Source organism: Colius striatus, chromosome 10 (genome assembly GCF_028858725.1).
Source record: "Colius striatus isolate bColStr4 chromosome 10, bColStr4.1.hap1, whole genome shotgun sequence".
NCBI classification, from domain to species: Eukaryota; Metazoa; Chordata; class Aves; order Coliiformes; family Coliidae; genus Colius; species Colius striatus.
The window spans coordinates 14,657,474-14,671,606 of NC_084768.1; the positions used below are offsets into that span (position 1 = coordinate 14,657,474).

At 37.0% G+C, this 14,133-nt stretch overlaps 1 protein-coding gene across 6 annotated transcripts in view; it reads right to left on the reverse strand.

Annotated features, from left to right (window-relative positions):
* ADGRL4 (adhesion G protein-coupled receptor L4) overlaps positions 1-14,133 on the reverse strand; it is a 264,165-nt gene that overhangs the window by 150,706 nt on the left and 99,326 nt on the right. The window contains exon 1 of one of the 6 annotated variants that reach the window (XM_062004028.1): positions 10,119-10,298. The exons of 4 other annotated variants lie outside the window; for them this stretch is intronic. In XM_062004028.1, the coding sequence (XP_061860012.1) occupies positions 10,119-10,149 (31 nt within the window). In that variant the 5' untranslated portion in view covers positions 10,150-10,298. Of the gene's footprint in view, positions 1-10,118; positions 10,299-14,133 lie in introns of those variants that run through there. One more of the 6 variants, XM_062004027.1, reaches the window with a different exon arrangement.

Consider the following 14,133-nt stretch of genomic DNA (forward strand, 5'->3'; position numbering starts at 1 on the left):
AAGTACAGAGCTAAACCACTTAATCTGAAATAAGCTACAATGGAAACCTACATTTTAGGAACAGGCGATTATATTCTTTTAATTAATGCAACATCACTTTGCAGTAGCTTCTTTGTCTTTTCTAACAGCAAGAGTACATTTTAGGACAGATACCGATCTCTTTGGTGATGCAGAGTAGATGTAAACCTGTCACACCTGAGAAACTTTAATATAGAGAAATGTCTAGTGGGAATGGTACTGACATACCTGGCTGCATGCCACCATGCTACCAACAGATAAATCATATGCAGAACTGCTACCGGAATACACCAAAGATGTATCTGAAATATTACTGCATTTGGTTGTTGTCAGCTACTCTCATCAGTGCCCATACCCATTCCAATCCTAAGTGGCCTCGGGGATAGGTGGTGTAGAAGAGATGAGTACAGTACCCTCCCTGGCCATACACTGGACCAGAAATAGCGTTTTATAGATGTTACGATAAGAAGGCATGAAACTGCTCAGAAGGGTTCATACTTTATCTGCCATTCATTGGGCTATACCCATAATTTACACATTTTTTTCCACATTAAGTGACAGTCTGGATAGACTAATTTCTTTCTAGTTTCTGATCACCTGCAGACCTTTCTGTGTTCTAGCATGTGCCTTTGCATCCTATCCCTGTAACAGGAGGAGCTGTACGACATGGCAGCACAGGACATAGATATCGCAGGAACAAAGACAAGATATTGTGACTAATTCCATCTCTCATTTTCAGTCAGCTTTCTCTCAATAAACCAAGGCCACATAACAGAGATTTTTATCATCTTGTCTGTCTCAATCTCTCTCATAAATAGATATAAGACATGATAGTCCTACAAATATCTCAGCAAATCCTTTCAATTAAGGCATGAGGGTCAGTTGTTCAGTTAATGTAACCAAACTCCATTGACTTCAGTTGCAAGACACCTATATCAGTGGACAATCTTTTCCCTCCAAGATTTTTTTCCCTTCTCCCTGTCCAAGAAGCCCTAAACCAAAACAAAAACAGGACAATTTTTCAACATAATGCTGGTTACAAGTATATTTCATAGAATCAATGAATAGTAGGGTTAGAAGGGATCTTTATAGATCATTTACTGGAAATATTCCTGTTGTGAAGAGATTTTAAACCTCAGCATTACTGCTCATCTGTTATAAATTCCTCACCTTTCATGCACAAATGCAAGACGCTATAGAAGAAAAACATTCTTTATTTCATCATAGCATCCACTCCCACTGCATCCTTCTATTCCTCCAACCCCCTCCTCCCATACCAATGACATATTAATGTGGCTTTAATTATTTACTATTAGAAAAATAACATCATGAATTTTTCTCATCCTCAAGTCATGTTGGTTCAATGGATAAAAATCTACTAAACTGTTGGATCTACATAAATAAATCCACTAAGTATTACTTATGTGTCATCATTAGAAAATTCTCTACCTTAAAACAATGAAATTCACTTTAAAATTTATAGTTTTAGCTTGGTCATTTAACAAATTGGAGGGACAAAAATCAGTGTTTAAGGTCTATCAAGTGCTTTAACAACAAAAAAAATAGCTGGAAGAAAAATTAAGAAGCATCAAACCACCACAGTGCCAGATTATTTAATTCAAGAAACTGATTTTTTCAGTTTAAAAATGCGATTTTTATTGTTAATTAACAAAGGTTAAAGATTAAATCTTTAAAGGTAAAACACAAGAGCATGTAACAAAATTACTAACAAAACATTATTTTGGGCAGGAGTGAAGATTTTTTCTTACTCCTGTCCTACAACCCTTAAAAAGGAAAATTCAGTTTTGTTTTCACTAAAAACTTCTCTGCCCTGAGCCATTATTCAATGTGGCTGTAATACTCAGCACTACTTTTAAGTTACCTCCAAAGTCATGGTTGATGCTGACACGAGGCATTTGCAGGACAGTTGAATTTGCATGAGTGACAAACAAGGACAACTGGAAAAAAAGCACAATTGCCAGTACAGTGAAAAATCTTTACATGCCCATGTAAACCTGTACAGTGAGAAGGGGTTTTACAGCCACTTTTTGAGTAAGAGGAGAGATTAAGAAAGAGTATTACAAAATTTTGTGTTCCAGGGTGAGACGCATTTAGTAGCACTATCTTTCATAATTAAAATCAGAACAGTTCCTGTCCATCGTTCCTTATTCCACTTCATTTTCTGTCCGACTGGGAAGAACTGAGTGCTAAAGCACAGCAACCAGTCAGCTGGGTTTTTCTGTAGCTAATCAAAAGCTGCATATATACACATGTATATGTAATGGGTATATACACACAAACTGTGCATTATCACAGGCTACTATATTCGATCCACATTTAGTATCTGTCTAGATCCTTACAGTTTATGAGAAAAATTCAGTTACTGCTCTGAAATTACAGCTCTGTCCTGAACAGAGCACGAATTCAGAACAAAAAATATTGTGAAATTTGGTACTAATTTGGGGAACATTCTTTGCCTCTGCATTGTGTGAGGTAAAAGTTTATACAGAGCATTATGGCTGATGGACATCAGTCATGCCAGAACCTGGAAACCTGTTATCCTCTTTGCTTTAGTCAAAAGATAATATACCTTGATGTGTTTCAGAGAGCTTTGCTGATGTACTCTACACTCCAATCTCACAAAAAATTATGTTCTAACCTGTCTCGCACAACAGCAGATGACCTTTGCCAGGAAAATGTCACCTCTGAAACTGCTTCTAAGTGTAATGACAGCAGTTTGTCATTTTTAACAGCACAACATCCCAAGATCATGATGGTAAGAGCTGGCTGCGAATCTTTCTAGACATTTTTTTCCCCCCTTCCTTTTAAATGAAATCTGTACAAAGTGCCCCGAAACAAAGACACCAAGCAAAAAAAGGGAAAGTTGAGCAGAAGGTTAAGAAATAGGCTTCTATATATCTCCAGACAAAATTATTTTCCCCTTCTTTTCGCCTTTTTCAATATCTTTTATAGTAATGGTCATACCATATATTTGGCTGGATTTTTAAATTATAACAAGAAAAGTCCAGGTTAGAATTTGAGTGACCCAGTCTAATGACAGTCAGGTCCCTCTTTTCCTTTTTTTCCCCTGGATATTCATCTTACATTGAACTGAAGTTTCAGACCTGCATTCAGATGGGAACAGCAACATTATTTTAAAGTTATTGATTCAAAAGATGGCAAGGGAGAAATTTTAGGTTGTTATGCTGAAAGCACCTGAGATGGGAAACTTGTCACTAGAAAAAGGATTATCTTGTGCTTTAAGAGGTATTGGAGCCTGAGAAAGTCATGTACCAGATGCCAAAACACTGCAGCCAGAGACATTGCCTACAACTATGCCATTAAAGGTACTATTGCAGAATGAGGATTTATCTTAATCCTGGAAGTTTTTAAGAAGTGGAAATACACAGACCCAGGTGTGCAATCAAGAGCCTTTAAAGAGGTTGTTGACTAATTTATGCAATTTAAGTTGTCTAACATGTCACAATATGTACCCAGCCTTGTACTTCTCAGAGTGTGGCACTGAACATATCATGTGCTTGATGTTGCATAGAGCCTTAAAATCACTTGAATAATACAAAGTCAGAACAGCCAGCTTGGTTAAGGAGCCTCAAGAAAGTAGCCCTCAGAGGTACTGGGACTTTAATTACATACTCTTACAACATAGCAGAGATATAATGTGCCCCTTCAGGGAGCAGCAGCTGGTAAGGTCTTTCTGGTTTTATTTTGGTTTTTTTTTCTTCTGAACACCTGGGATCACCACATGTGTGGCTGCCACCCACACCTTCCTCTGCGCAATCCTACCTCTGGATGAGGCAATTATATCACATTCTACATGCTCCCTTAGGATTGTGTTAGTCCTTTCATTGTATAAGATGCTATTCACATATGCAGAGAAAGGACAAATACAACACAGGACTTAAGCCCCCATAAAGACATATAGCAACAATGCTGCACTGCCATAGATCAATGCATTAAACTCTAAAAAAGGATGTGGAGAGCTCATTAGAGAGCAGGACTCAGCTGTGTGCCTTGAAATACATAAAAAAGCTGCATGTTTATTACTTCGGAATAAAAGTTGCTTTAAAAAATAGAAAAACTAATATCACTAGAAGATTATGTATTCTATTTGAGCAGTGATTATTTCAAACAACATAAACTTTGTAACAAATATTAATCAGTGGCTGTATGACAACTCTTGCCATTTTGCATCAAATGCCATCAATTTTCATTTGCTATCAATAAATGTAATTTGTTATGAAACTGCGTTATCATTCCATGCTTAAATTAAATATAGAAAAAAAATTAGAGCAAGTATTTGTCACTGTATGACAAGCTGACAGACTAGGAGTCATATTATATAAAGACATTGGTTGTGATTGTGTTTTCAGGCATCCTAAAAGCCCAAAGCATCTAGAGAACTGGAAAAGTGAAGACAATCCCTACCAACCCCCACACCTCTCTGACCCTCCCCTAGATAATTTCACAAGTAGTAGGGATGAAAGGAGTTTAAAGGGCATTAAAGTGTCTGAAAAGATAAGCTATGAGGAAGAAACAATTTCATAGTTGCTTGGTTAAGTAGCTGCCCAAGTGCTGACCTAGTGAGACCTCAATGTACAAGGCCCAACAGGATTGTTCTACTGTCCTACAGTTGCTCATATACCAAGCTTTATACTACCTAAACCATCTCTTGTATCACCATCACTTTTCCACAATGGAGAAACACTAACTGCCCATTACAAAAAAAGATCAATTGCTTTGGCTTCTGCTGTAGAAGTTTTGGCACAGCACCAAGTCCGGGTTCAGACAGAAATCACATAGTGGCCTATGGTCCCTAAGGAAAGCTCCCCCAAAATTGTTCACACTAACACCATCTTAAACCCCATGTTAAGCCTGTACTCCTGAACAGTGACTTTTATTTACACACTTCAGAATGAATTAACAGCAAGTGCAGGAGGTGCACAAACATGTCCTTTGGTGCAGTTATGCAACAGAGGCATTTCACAATTAATTATTCTAAAAAGATAAGCTTCCAAAAACTGCCTAGAGAAATCCAGCATCCAAAACAACATTTAAACACTGAATCTAGGAAAACACTCAGAAAGTTGAGCAAGCTAAGTATGCTAATTTTTCTTGTTGTTGTTTTTATGTTTATGCTTTGTTATCTGAAGCAAGAGCAAAAAATTCACCATATGAAGCAGAAAAGCATATAGGTACAAGTCAAATGAAGCTAACCTGAGTCTCTGCAATTGTCCTTAGATTACAATGGAAAACTAGATGAATCCTTGCCATTCAGACCTGTTCTTTTGAGACTTGCAGGGTAAAAAAATAGGTTGCAAATGCACAATTCTGGCACAACAGACGAAACAGTCACACAACTCTGGTTCAGTTAGCAATCATCAGAAGTAGCTTTGGCTTCCAAAAGAGGAAAAGCTTGAAGAGACTGTTTTCTTATCTAAAATATAGTGTTTTGAAGGGATTTAGATTTTTGTAGATGGATGTTCTGCTTTTTCCATAAATCAGTTCCATTCAATAGACAATTAAATACTGAAAAAATAAAGCACTTTATATATTGTTATTGTAAATTAAAGATGTAATACCAAACATGTGTTTAATCACATATTTACTGTAAATTTATCCCATCTTGATAAATATAGAGAATTTTAGGCCATCATAAAAACAAGAGAAACATTTTGGCTTTCTCAGGTATCTTATCAGGGAAAATTTACCTTTTCAAAGTCCTAATTGCACACTAGTAGATGCACTAAATTTGTGCTCCCAGGAAGGATTACCGAGTAAGCATTTACTATTAATGTTGCTGATAAAACATGGCTAAATTATTTTATAGCAGAAGAAACACCTGGGAGCAGGAGGAGAAAACCGCTTTAAGTCTCCTGTGGCACATTAATTTGGCTTATTTAAGTCAAGTGAAGTGCTGAGTGTTGATAGAAAGGGAATTTTGATGAAGCGCTCAAGATCTATTTACTGTCTTCTCTTGTACTGGAGACAACAGAATTACTCACAGAAAGGGAACTGTTAAGAGTATGAGCAGCAGCAACATAAGACTTGGAATATTTTGAAAATAAGTAAAATAAAGACATAATCCATCTCAGTAAGTACTAACTGCCTCTTTCTACACTTCTCATCTGTATTATCTCATGCTAAACTGAGACATGTTTTCTTTTTTTGCCTAGAGTCTGTATGCAAGTATCTCAATTCCTTTGTGTAGCAAGGTTTTGTTCACATTTGCACAGTTAATGTTTCTTCTTACATCCCTTTGGGAAGTTCAGCACTGAGTTTCCTTGACAGTAATCTGCAGTTCATGCCTTACACTTCATATATATACACATCACACACACATGCATACCACCTTATCACCATTTCTGAACAAATTAGCTCAACCTGAATATATCCATGCTTCATAGAATATATCCTTCTCAAGAGGTATTAGGAGTCAGATTCTTATTCTGGATAAAAAGGCGGTAAGTGAATTGATTTAAGTCCTACTTAGGATAAGTAAAGACATAAAGATTAGGCCTTACATATTTTAAAAGGCTATGATTTAAAAATATATTTTCAGCATTAAAAAAACAATTATTTGAAAGACAGGAGAGAAAAAAAAAAAAAGCATCAATAGGATTATTTTGGCCAGAACAAAAGTGGTCAAAATACTAATACTCAAGTTTTACCTGCACTCATTTTCATTAGGGATCAACTGAAATTAGAGAATGAGCATGGTTTACCAGCTCATCCAAATCAAGCTGGATGGTACAACACCCCTCTATAACATGATAGTATCTCAAGAAGTCCTGACAGAGGAGCAAGGGATAGAGAGAGCATGCCATGGAGCATCCTTAAACTAAGCAACTGTCAGCGGTTAGTGTAACACCCTCTGAAGTATGAATAGCAATATCTATCTCCACCATATAAATGCCCTCCACCATATGGAGTAGTCTGTACTACCTTTGTGGTTCTTGCTACCAACAATGAAAGGATGGGATAGCCAGTGTCAAGTGTTCAAAACTCAAGCAGGCTTCCCCAGGAAGATAGCCTTAATATGAACAAGATGTTCAAAACAAAAACTTCTATGCATTTGTCTATCTTATATCATTGGATGTCTTGAATATCATTATGTCTGGTGTCTTTTCAAGAAAGAAAAATACTAATTTAGAGAGCATTTTAGGAAGAGAGTAACAGACAATTAACATCAGCCTAAACTTTTACTTACAAAAACTCAAAGACCTGTATGTCAACTTTAGTCAATAAAATTTGAAAAAGGTTAAGAATTGATTGTCCAAAACTGAAAGCTGTGATTCTCTAGTATACAGTGATGGACAGTTTAGAAATTCTATAGAAAGCTTCATATATCTATTCACTTATAGAAAGCTTTTTCCAAAGAGAAAACACTTCTCAGAGTGGACTATTACCTGCTGTACTTACCATTCTCAGATTGTAGCTTATCAATTTGTTATATACCTTACAGGTACACAGAGATAGTGAGATTTTCATGGTAAAAAAAAAGGAACAAAATTTCATCTATTTGAGAACCTAATTCCCTCAGTTTAAAGTCTGTAAATTGCCATAAACATACACTGAAATTGTTTTCTATGTGACAGTCGTACACAGCTATGAGATTAGGGCCTGATGTAGTTTACCACTCCATTATAAAATCTGTTGTCCTGTATTCCAGGTTCCACAGGAACTTCTGTCTAGCTACAAGTTAATGCCAATGCCCTTAGCAAGAGATGAGGAAATATTACCCTTGCTTCTCTCAGATCCCTTCTCTTCTCACTTGTCCTATGCCTCAAAGAGCTTAAGCTTGGTTATTATTCCCATGGTCTGCTATTGTTCCATTAGAAAACAGTATTTCTAGCACACTGGATGAAGTGTTTGACTGACTTTCTGCAGTCAAAGTGGAAGATGAGAAGTTGTCACCCAAAGCAATGGTCCACCAAGGTGGTCAGAGAGCTCCGTAATGAAACAGTGGGGAGGAACACTTTGGCAGCATGAATCTGACTGGAAGAGAAAGTAAGAAGTAGTTGAGGGAATAGTTCAAAGAAAGAGCAGAGTGACTGAGCATCATCTCAAAGCTTTCCATGCTCAGGGCAGGCTGGAAACGTGTTTATTTCTGCTGCATTCAAGGAAACACACCGTGTAAATTCATTCCAACTAGACATGGATCGCACTAATAGATGCAACTGCTTGTATCCTCTGTTCCCCTCCTAATGCAGGCAAACCTACAAGGCTACCAACAGTGACTAATTGTTTGGGCCAAAGGGGTAAGTATATAAATGAGCTATTTCTCGTTACACTGTTAGAAAATATTGATTACACATACACAGATGGCAAACACTAGTCATGCTGGTATTCTCAAATCTCTACACTGAACCTATCTGGTATACTTTCATTATTTTTACAAGTTCAAATTATGACTCTTTTCCCTATTGACAAACATGGGTTAAAAACATAATAAACAGAGTGGATTTGTGTCGGTACTATTAATGAATTGGCAACAACTGTCTCTGTGCCGCTCATCTCTCAACAGCTGTTTATATTTTATTTTAAATCTGTAAAAACATTGCTTTGTAATCCCTTGATCTGTACAATAATTTCCTTTTGTTAAAAGTGTCTTTGAACTACTTGGGGGAAATAAAAGAAAAAAAAAACAGAAAAAAAAAAAGAAAAAGACTACTCATCTGTTCCTTCAAGACAAGATCACCACTCTCATAAGAAATGAACACCAAAATCAAAGCAAAAAAACAAAGGTGGGTGAACTCTACTGCAATAGGATAAACCTCGGTATGTCTGTGAAAAACAGTCATTATTACTTTAAATTGGTCCTGATTTGTGCAAAAGAACAGACCAAATCAACCATGCCCAATCTTTCCTCACAGTTATCTTGTGCATTTATTCCCTGCTCTCAGGCTCACTAGGAATTCTGCTCACCGTTTGTCACAGTCAGGAGCAAGACTGTTAAGCTTACCCCTTGTTGATAAGTAGGCGTTGTTACTTATGGATATCCTGTTGTGTTGGCTTCCTGGAGTCCTGAATTTTCTTATTGTTCAAGCCACAGTGATTTCAGGGCAGTGTTCTTTACGAAATACAATGTTTAGTTGAAAATTTGTCAATATGAGTTCTAAAAATAACTAAGGCAAGAGCAAGTACAAATAACTTTCTCTTGATTTGCTTCTCAATAACAACTGTGTAAACGGAAAAAGCAATAAAAAAAGAAGTCTTAAAAAACTGGAGTGAGAAGGCAGTGCCCCAGCTTGTGATTTATTGTATTGCTGAAGAGATTAGAGACAATGCCCACTTTTGAAACAATGCTCCTAGGTGAATGATGTATTCATTACACCACTGGAAGAGCAAAATAGAACATGCCCAATGAGGAATATATTGTCAGGAAAGAGAATAAAATCAAAATATCTCTGGGCCAGTCCGTTCAGATCAGAATAGCTCAAATGAAGCAAAAAAACCAAACAGGATTTACAGCAGCATTACTCTGTTCTCTAAAGTTACCAAATGTCCTACACATGTTCTGGGAGGAACATGTGGCCTTAGGGGAGCTACATAAAAATGATTATTAAAACACCTACTTAAGTTGTAGTGTATGAATGCATATATTTGATTTCAACACACCTTTTGGGATTTAATGGTCACTTCTATTTTTTTGAGCAAAGAAGGTGAGCAACATTGTATAAGTCCCACACTATCTTGCACTCAGAGAATTCTGTGAATACCAAATTTACCAAATTATGCTTTTAAAATAACTATGTAAAATGCAACTCGATCCCTTTTATAGCATGACATCCTCTTTATTACCCTGCTCTGTGAAGTATATGACACTCAAGAGAAAACAGGAGAGACAGACAATCTAAAAGGGACAAAAGAAAACGGCAAAGCATTGTTGAGAGAGAAAGGAAGAGAAATGTGAGAGGTTGTGATCTAAACAAAAACAGAGAAAAAGACTTAGAAAGAATTTGAAAAAGGAAGTATGCTTAATTTCCTAGAGCCCCAAGAGAGGTAATTTATGTGCCAACAAGTTATGGAGGTTTTATGTGCCTATTAGTCTGCTATTCAATTAAAAAATGTGTACTTACCATGGCAACCTCTATGTCTCACGGTACACATGCTAATTCTAAGACATCTCTATAGAGCAGCTTCTTAAAGAAACATATACCACAAGGCCAGCCACAGTCTAAGTTTCCACAGTCACTAAGAGGCAGTAAAATGGATAGCCTATACAAAAATTAGGGATGATAGGTTTGAGGGAGGGACAGCTAATCTTACTGCACTGCTCCTAACTCCTTAGGGGAAACCAGCAGTGTGGTACATTCCTACCTTCGGGCAGCTGGCCTTAGGACCTTGCCAGCATTTCCCTTCTCACCCATCTAGATAATACTCTTCTGCTTTGAAATAACACTGTTTTTCCTGTGAGATCTTGTTTGGACTGGATCTCACATTCCTTAAGGCCCACTTTCACTGAAGTTATGTAAACTTTAAAAAGTACTGTCCTTTATTTAAAGGTTACCGGGACACACACCTTCCCTTTGTTTTAGCCTTTGCTGCCTGGGAATTCCCTTTCTTACCAGCCCACATCAGACTCACTGTTCTCAGCAGGCATGGTCCTTCTCCCCCTTCCTATTTGAGCTTCTCACAACAGCTGTTGGCAAGGCTGATTTTCCACTCACTGACTTACTCCCTTTTGGATAATGAGTATCCACTGCCAAAGTTCTTGTTCAGCCCCATGTAATGAATAGATCAAAGCATTTGTCACATACAGAACCTGAGGAATGAACTCCCTTCAAAAAACATATACCAACTCATCCATAACTTTTAAGCATTAAGGAGAATTTAAATACAATCAGTTCTTGTCATTAATAGCTTCAAATTGTCATCTTCTTCCCCTTCAGTAGCTGCTGAAAGCATATCAGATTACTATTCCTGTGGATGCAGAACAAGGCAGTCCTATTGGCTTGCCTGCAATTCATTTAGGGATTGTGTTAAAGCACAGAGAATATACACAAAAAGGTAAGTATCACCTTGTATAAGGTTCTGGATTTGCTGAAGATTAAGCTTCAAACATATTTCAAATACATTTTGCTGCTTTCCTTGCTCTCCCTAAGAAACTAGTCTTCTTAGTTGCTATCTTTAAACACTGTATCTGTTATGTTAGAGTTTCCATACTATTTTCTGCTTGTAAGCTTTTCAGAGGTACATACGATGAGAAAACAGACATCAAATCATTAGGTAAAATCTTTCATAGTCATAAACAATATTGCCCAAGTCCTTTTTTCAAAAGACTCACAAAATGCTCAGTTCTATTCTTAATGGAAGGAAAACACTTGTTAGGCTTAAGGAAGCACAAGCCAGCACTGACCTGCAAGGAGTAGTTACTTCAAATGTTGCAACTGGTGACTTCATTTCCTGTACCTGTGAGAAGCTGTAAAGATTTACATTTCTGAGGCAGAGAAATATCAGGCTGTAGTTCCTCATGATAGTAATAGTTTGGTAGGTTAGCTTTCCCAAAGCTTAAGAATGGGGCAACAATTCCCCTTAACACAAGCTGTCTTGATTCTCTGCTAGATAAAGAGCCTGCCGACCAAGTGCTGGCTTACCATCAGAATATTACTGTCAGCTGTGGAGGAACCAGTACTCACACTAGAATGAAAGTTGGCTCACCTGGTAGTAAAAAAAGAAAAAAATTTCCCCTTGCCCTGTCCCTTGCAGTTTCCTCCTGCATCAGATCAGACCATATAAAATACAGAATGAAAACATTAAGCCTGGGTTGAATTCAAGTCAAATGCTACTGATGGCTTACTAGAAGATTTACCTCTCCTTAGTATTTGTGCTGTAAGGGCATCTTCAGAGGGAGGAAAAACATTTTCTTGAAAGAAAAGAAATACATGATTCAGTACATAATGCAAACTGTGCATAAGGAACTGTAATCTGTGCCAAACTAGAAAGTTTTGAAGATATTTGGTATGAATCTGCTGTACTAAAGGTATATTGCAACTCTTTCCCACTCAAGGGAGGAAGAGGTCTGAGCTGCTTTTTCACATGATGGATGTGAGTGATTTTCATGAGCAAGTTACATTGTCCTTCTTGTATTGCATCTCTACGATCCTGGGAGGGAAAAGCAGCTAAAAGCATCAATTTTGATACAAATCCTTTATGGTCTTTAAATTGGGCACTGCTACTTTAATAAGCCACACCTGGTTGAGATTCGTGTTCTGCTGAATTCCTCCCATCGTAATGAGCCCTGAACATCAGGCTGAGGCTGTGATCAAGACAATACAATTAATCACCAGACCGTGCACAATTTCGGTAACATGAAAATTGCACGCAGTTAGATTTTCTAAGTAAAACTAATATTTCATGCAGTGGAAAAGGGTGAAGTTTCAGTGCATAACAAAAAAGAATTTCAGAGGTTTAAGAAAACCTGGCAGTCAGCAGGGCCACGTGAAGGTGAATGCATAAATCAAATAACTATACCATCTGTTACAGAAAACTTAACGTGAATTAAGTGGCCCATATTTTCTAAAAATATCTTTCTTCACAGTGTGCAGAAGCACTGAATATCTAAGGAGGAACACTGAAATTGGACTTTAATTAGGAAATTGAATTTTGAATACAACATGAGCTTAGCCAAACTATCAGCAAGATAAGCTTATTAGGAGAGAAATAAGAATTAGTTTTTGCATGGAAAAAAAAAAGATATTTTTGGTGGGAGGAAGAGGGGTGATTAAAAACATGTAGTGGCCCCATTTTCAGTATTTTTTCAGCTGCAGCTTAAGGCCTCACAGAGAGATACAAACAGTGACTGGCAGGCCAAGGCCAAAAGACCTTTTTATTCTGATCTAAAATATGATGGTCACTGAAATAACTTGAAATTTCACAAACAACAAGGGGTTTCTGCGTATTTGAAAGTACATTTCCATGCAGCTGTTGTTTCTATGTAAATGTAGTACTTGCCAGAAATTCCATTCAAGGTGCAGAGGCAAAACGCAATTGTCACCTCTTTCAAGCTCACCTCCAATGCCAGCTGGTAGAAAGACACAACTTCTGGAAAATGCTGGTAGTTCTTTTTTTCCCTTTCCCTATTAAAAGGAAAATATGGTAATTTGTTTTCTCCACCATTAGGGTATAAAGCCTTCAGGGATATTATTCTTTTTCTTTTTTTCCCCAAGAGTTAGCACATCTCTAATCAAGAAATCTAGAAGTCCTGCCTCTACACAAACAATAAAGATGAAACACCAAGCAAACCAGCTAATTGTATACAGGAGTGGAATAACAAAGACAGACTTCCTTAGAGAGGGAGTATATATACTGGTCCAAAAGTTGATACAAAAATCTAAGCAAAATACATTACATGAGATGGTACAATTGAATGTTTTAGGAAAATGATTCTCAGATTAAATAATCAAGAAGGGAGGGGAAAAAGGAAAAGAAGGAAAGGAGGGACACAGAAAAAGGCAAAGTGACATACAGACAATAAACAAAATTAACTTTTAAAAAGAAGCAAAAAGGCTGCATTTGAGGGAATAACAAATTAAAGCTTAAAACTAAAAGTGAAACAAATATCCATTGTTTCTGGTTGTACCATTGGCCTGCCCCAGACTTCAATTGCTTCTACTCTCCTTCCTCAATCTTGTTGTATCCAAAGATATTCTAAACTCTCTTGGAAAAGGTCTCCTTTTATATGTTTTTACAGTGTTAAACAAGATAGAGACTTGCTCTCAATGTGTGTCTCTTAATATTACTGTAGCACCAACAGTTTAGAGCAGTAACAGTCGGGAAAGCTGCTTAATAATTTTTCACCTTAACGTTTTTAGTAGCAAATGGAAGATCTGTGAAGCTGACAAAGTTTGACTGAGATGATATTCAATTTTTCTATCAGGAAAACTGGAGAAAATACAATGTTTTATCTCAGTTCATCCAAAATAAAAAAGCTTTCTATCTGAACTCACACAAAACATTTCAGAAACTGAATTTCATAAACTGCACATGAATTCATAGGAATGCATATTTTAAATAGTATAATCCATTGGTAACTTAGCAGCTGGGGCTTATTGCAAGCTGAAATCCAGCTAAGGAGTCTGTTAGACAGCAAAC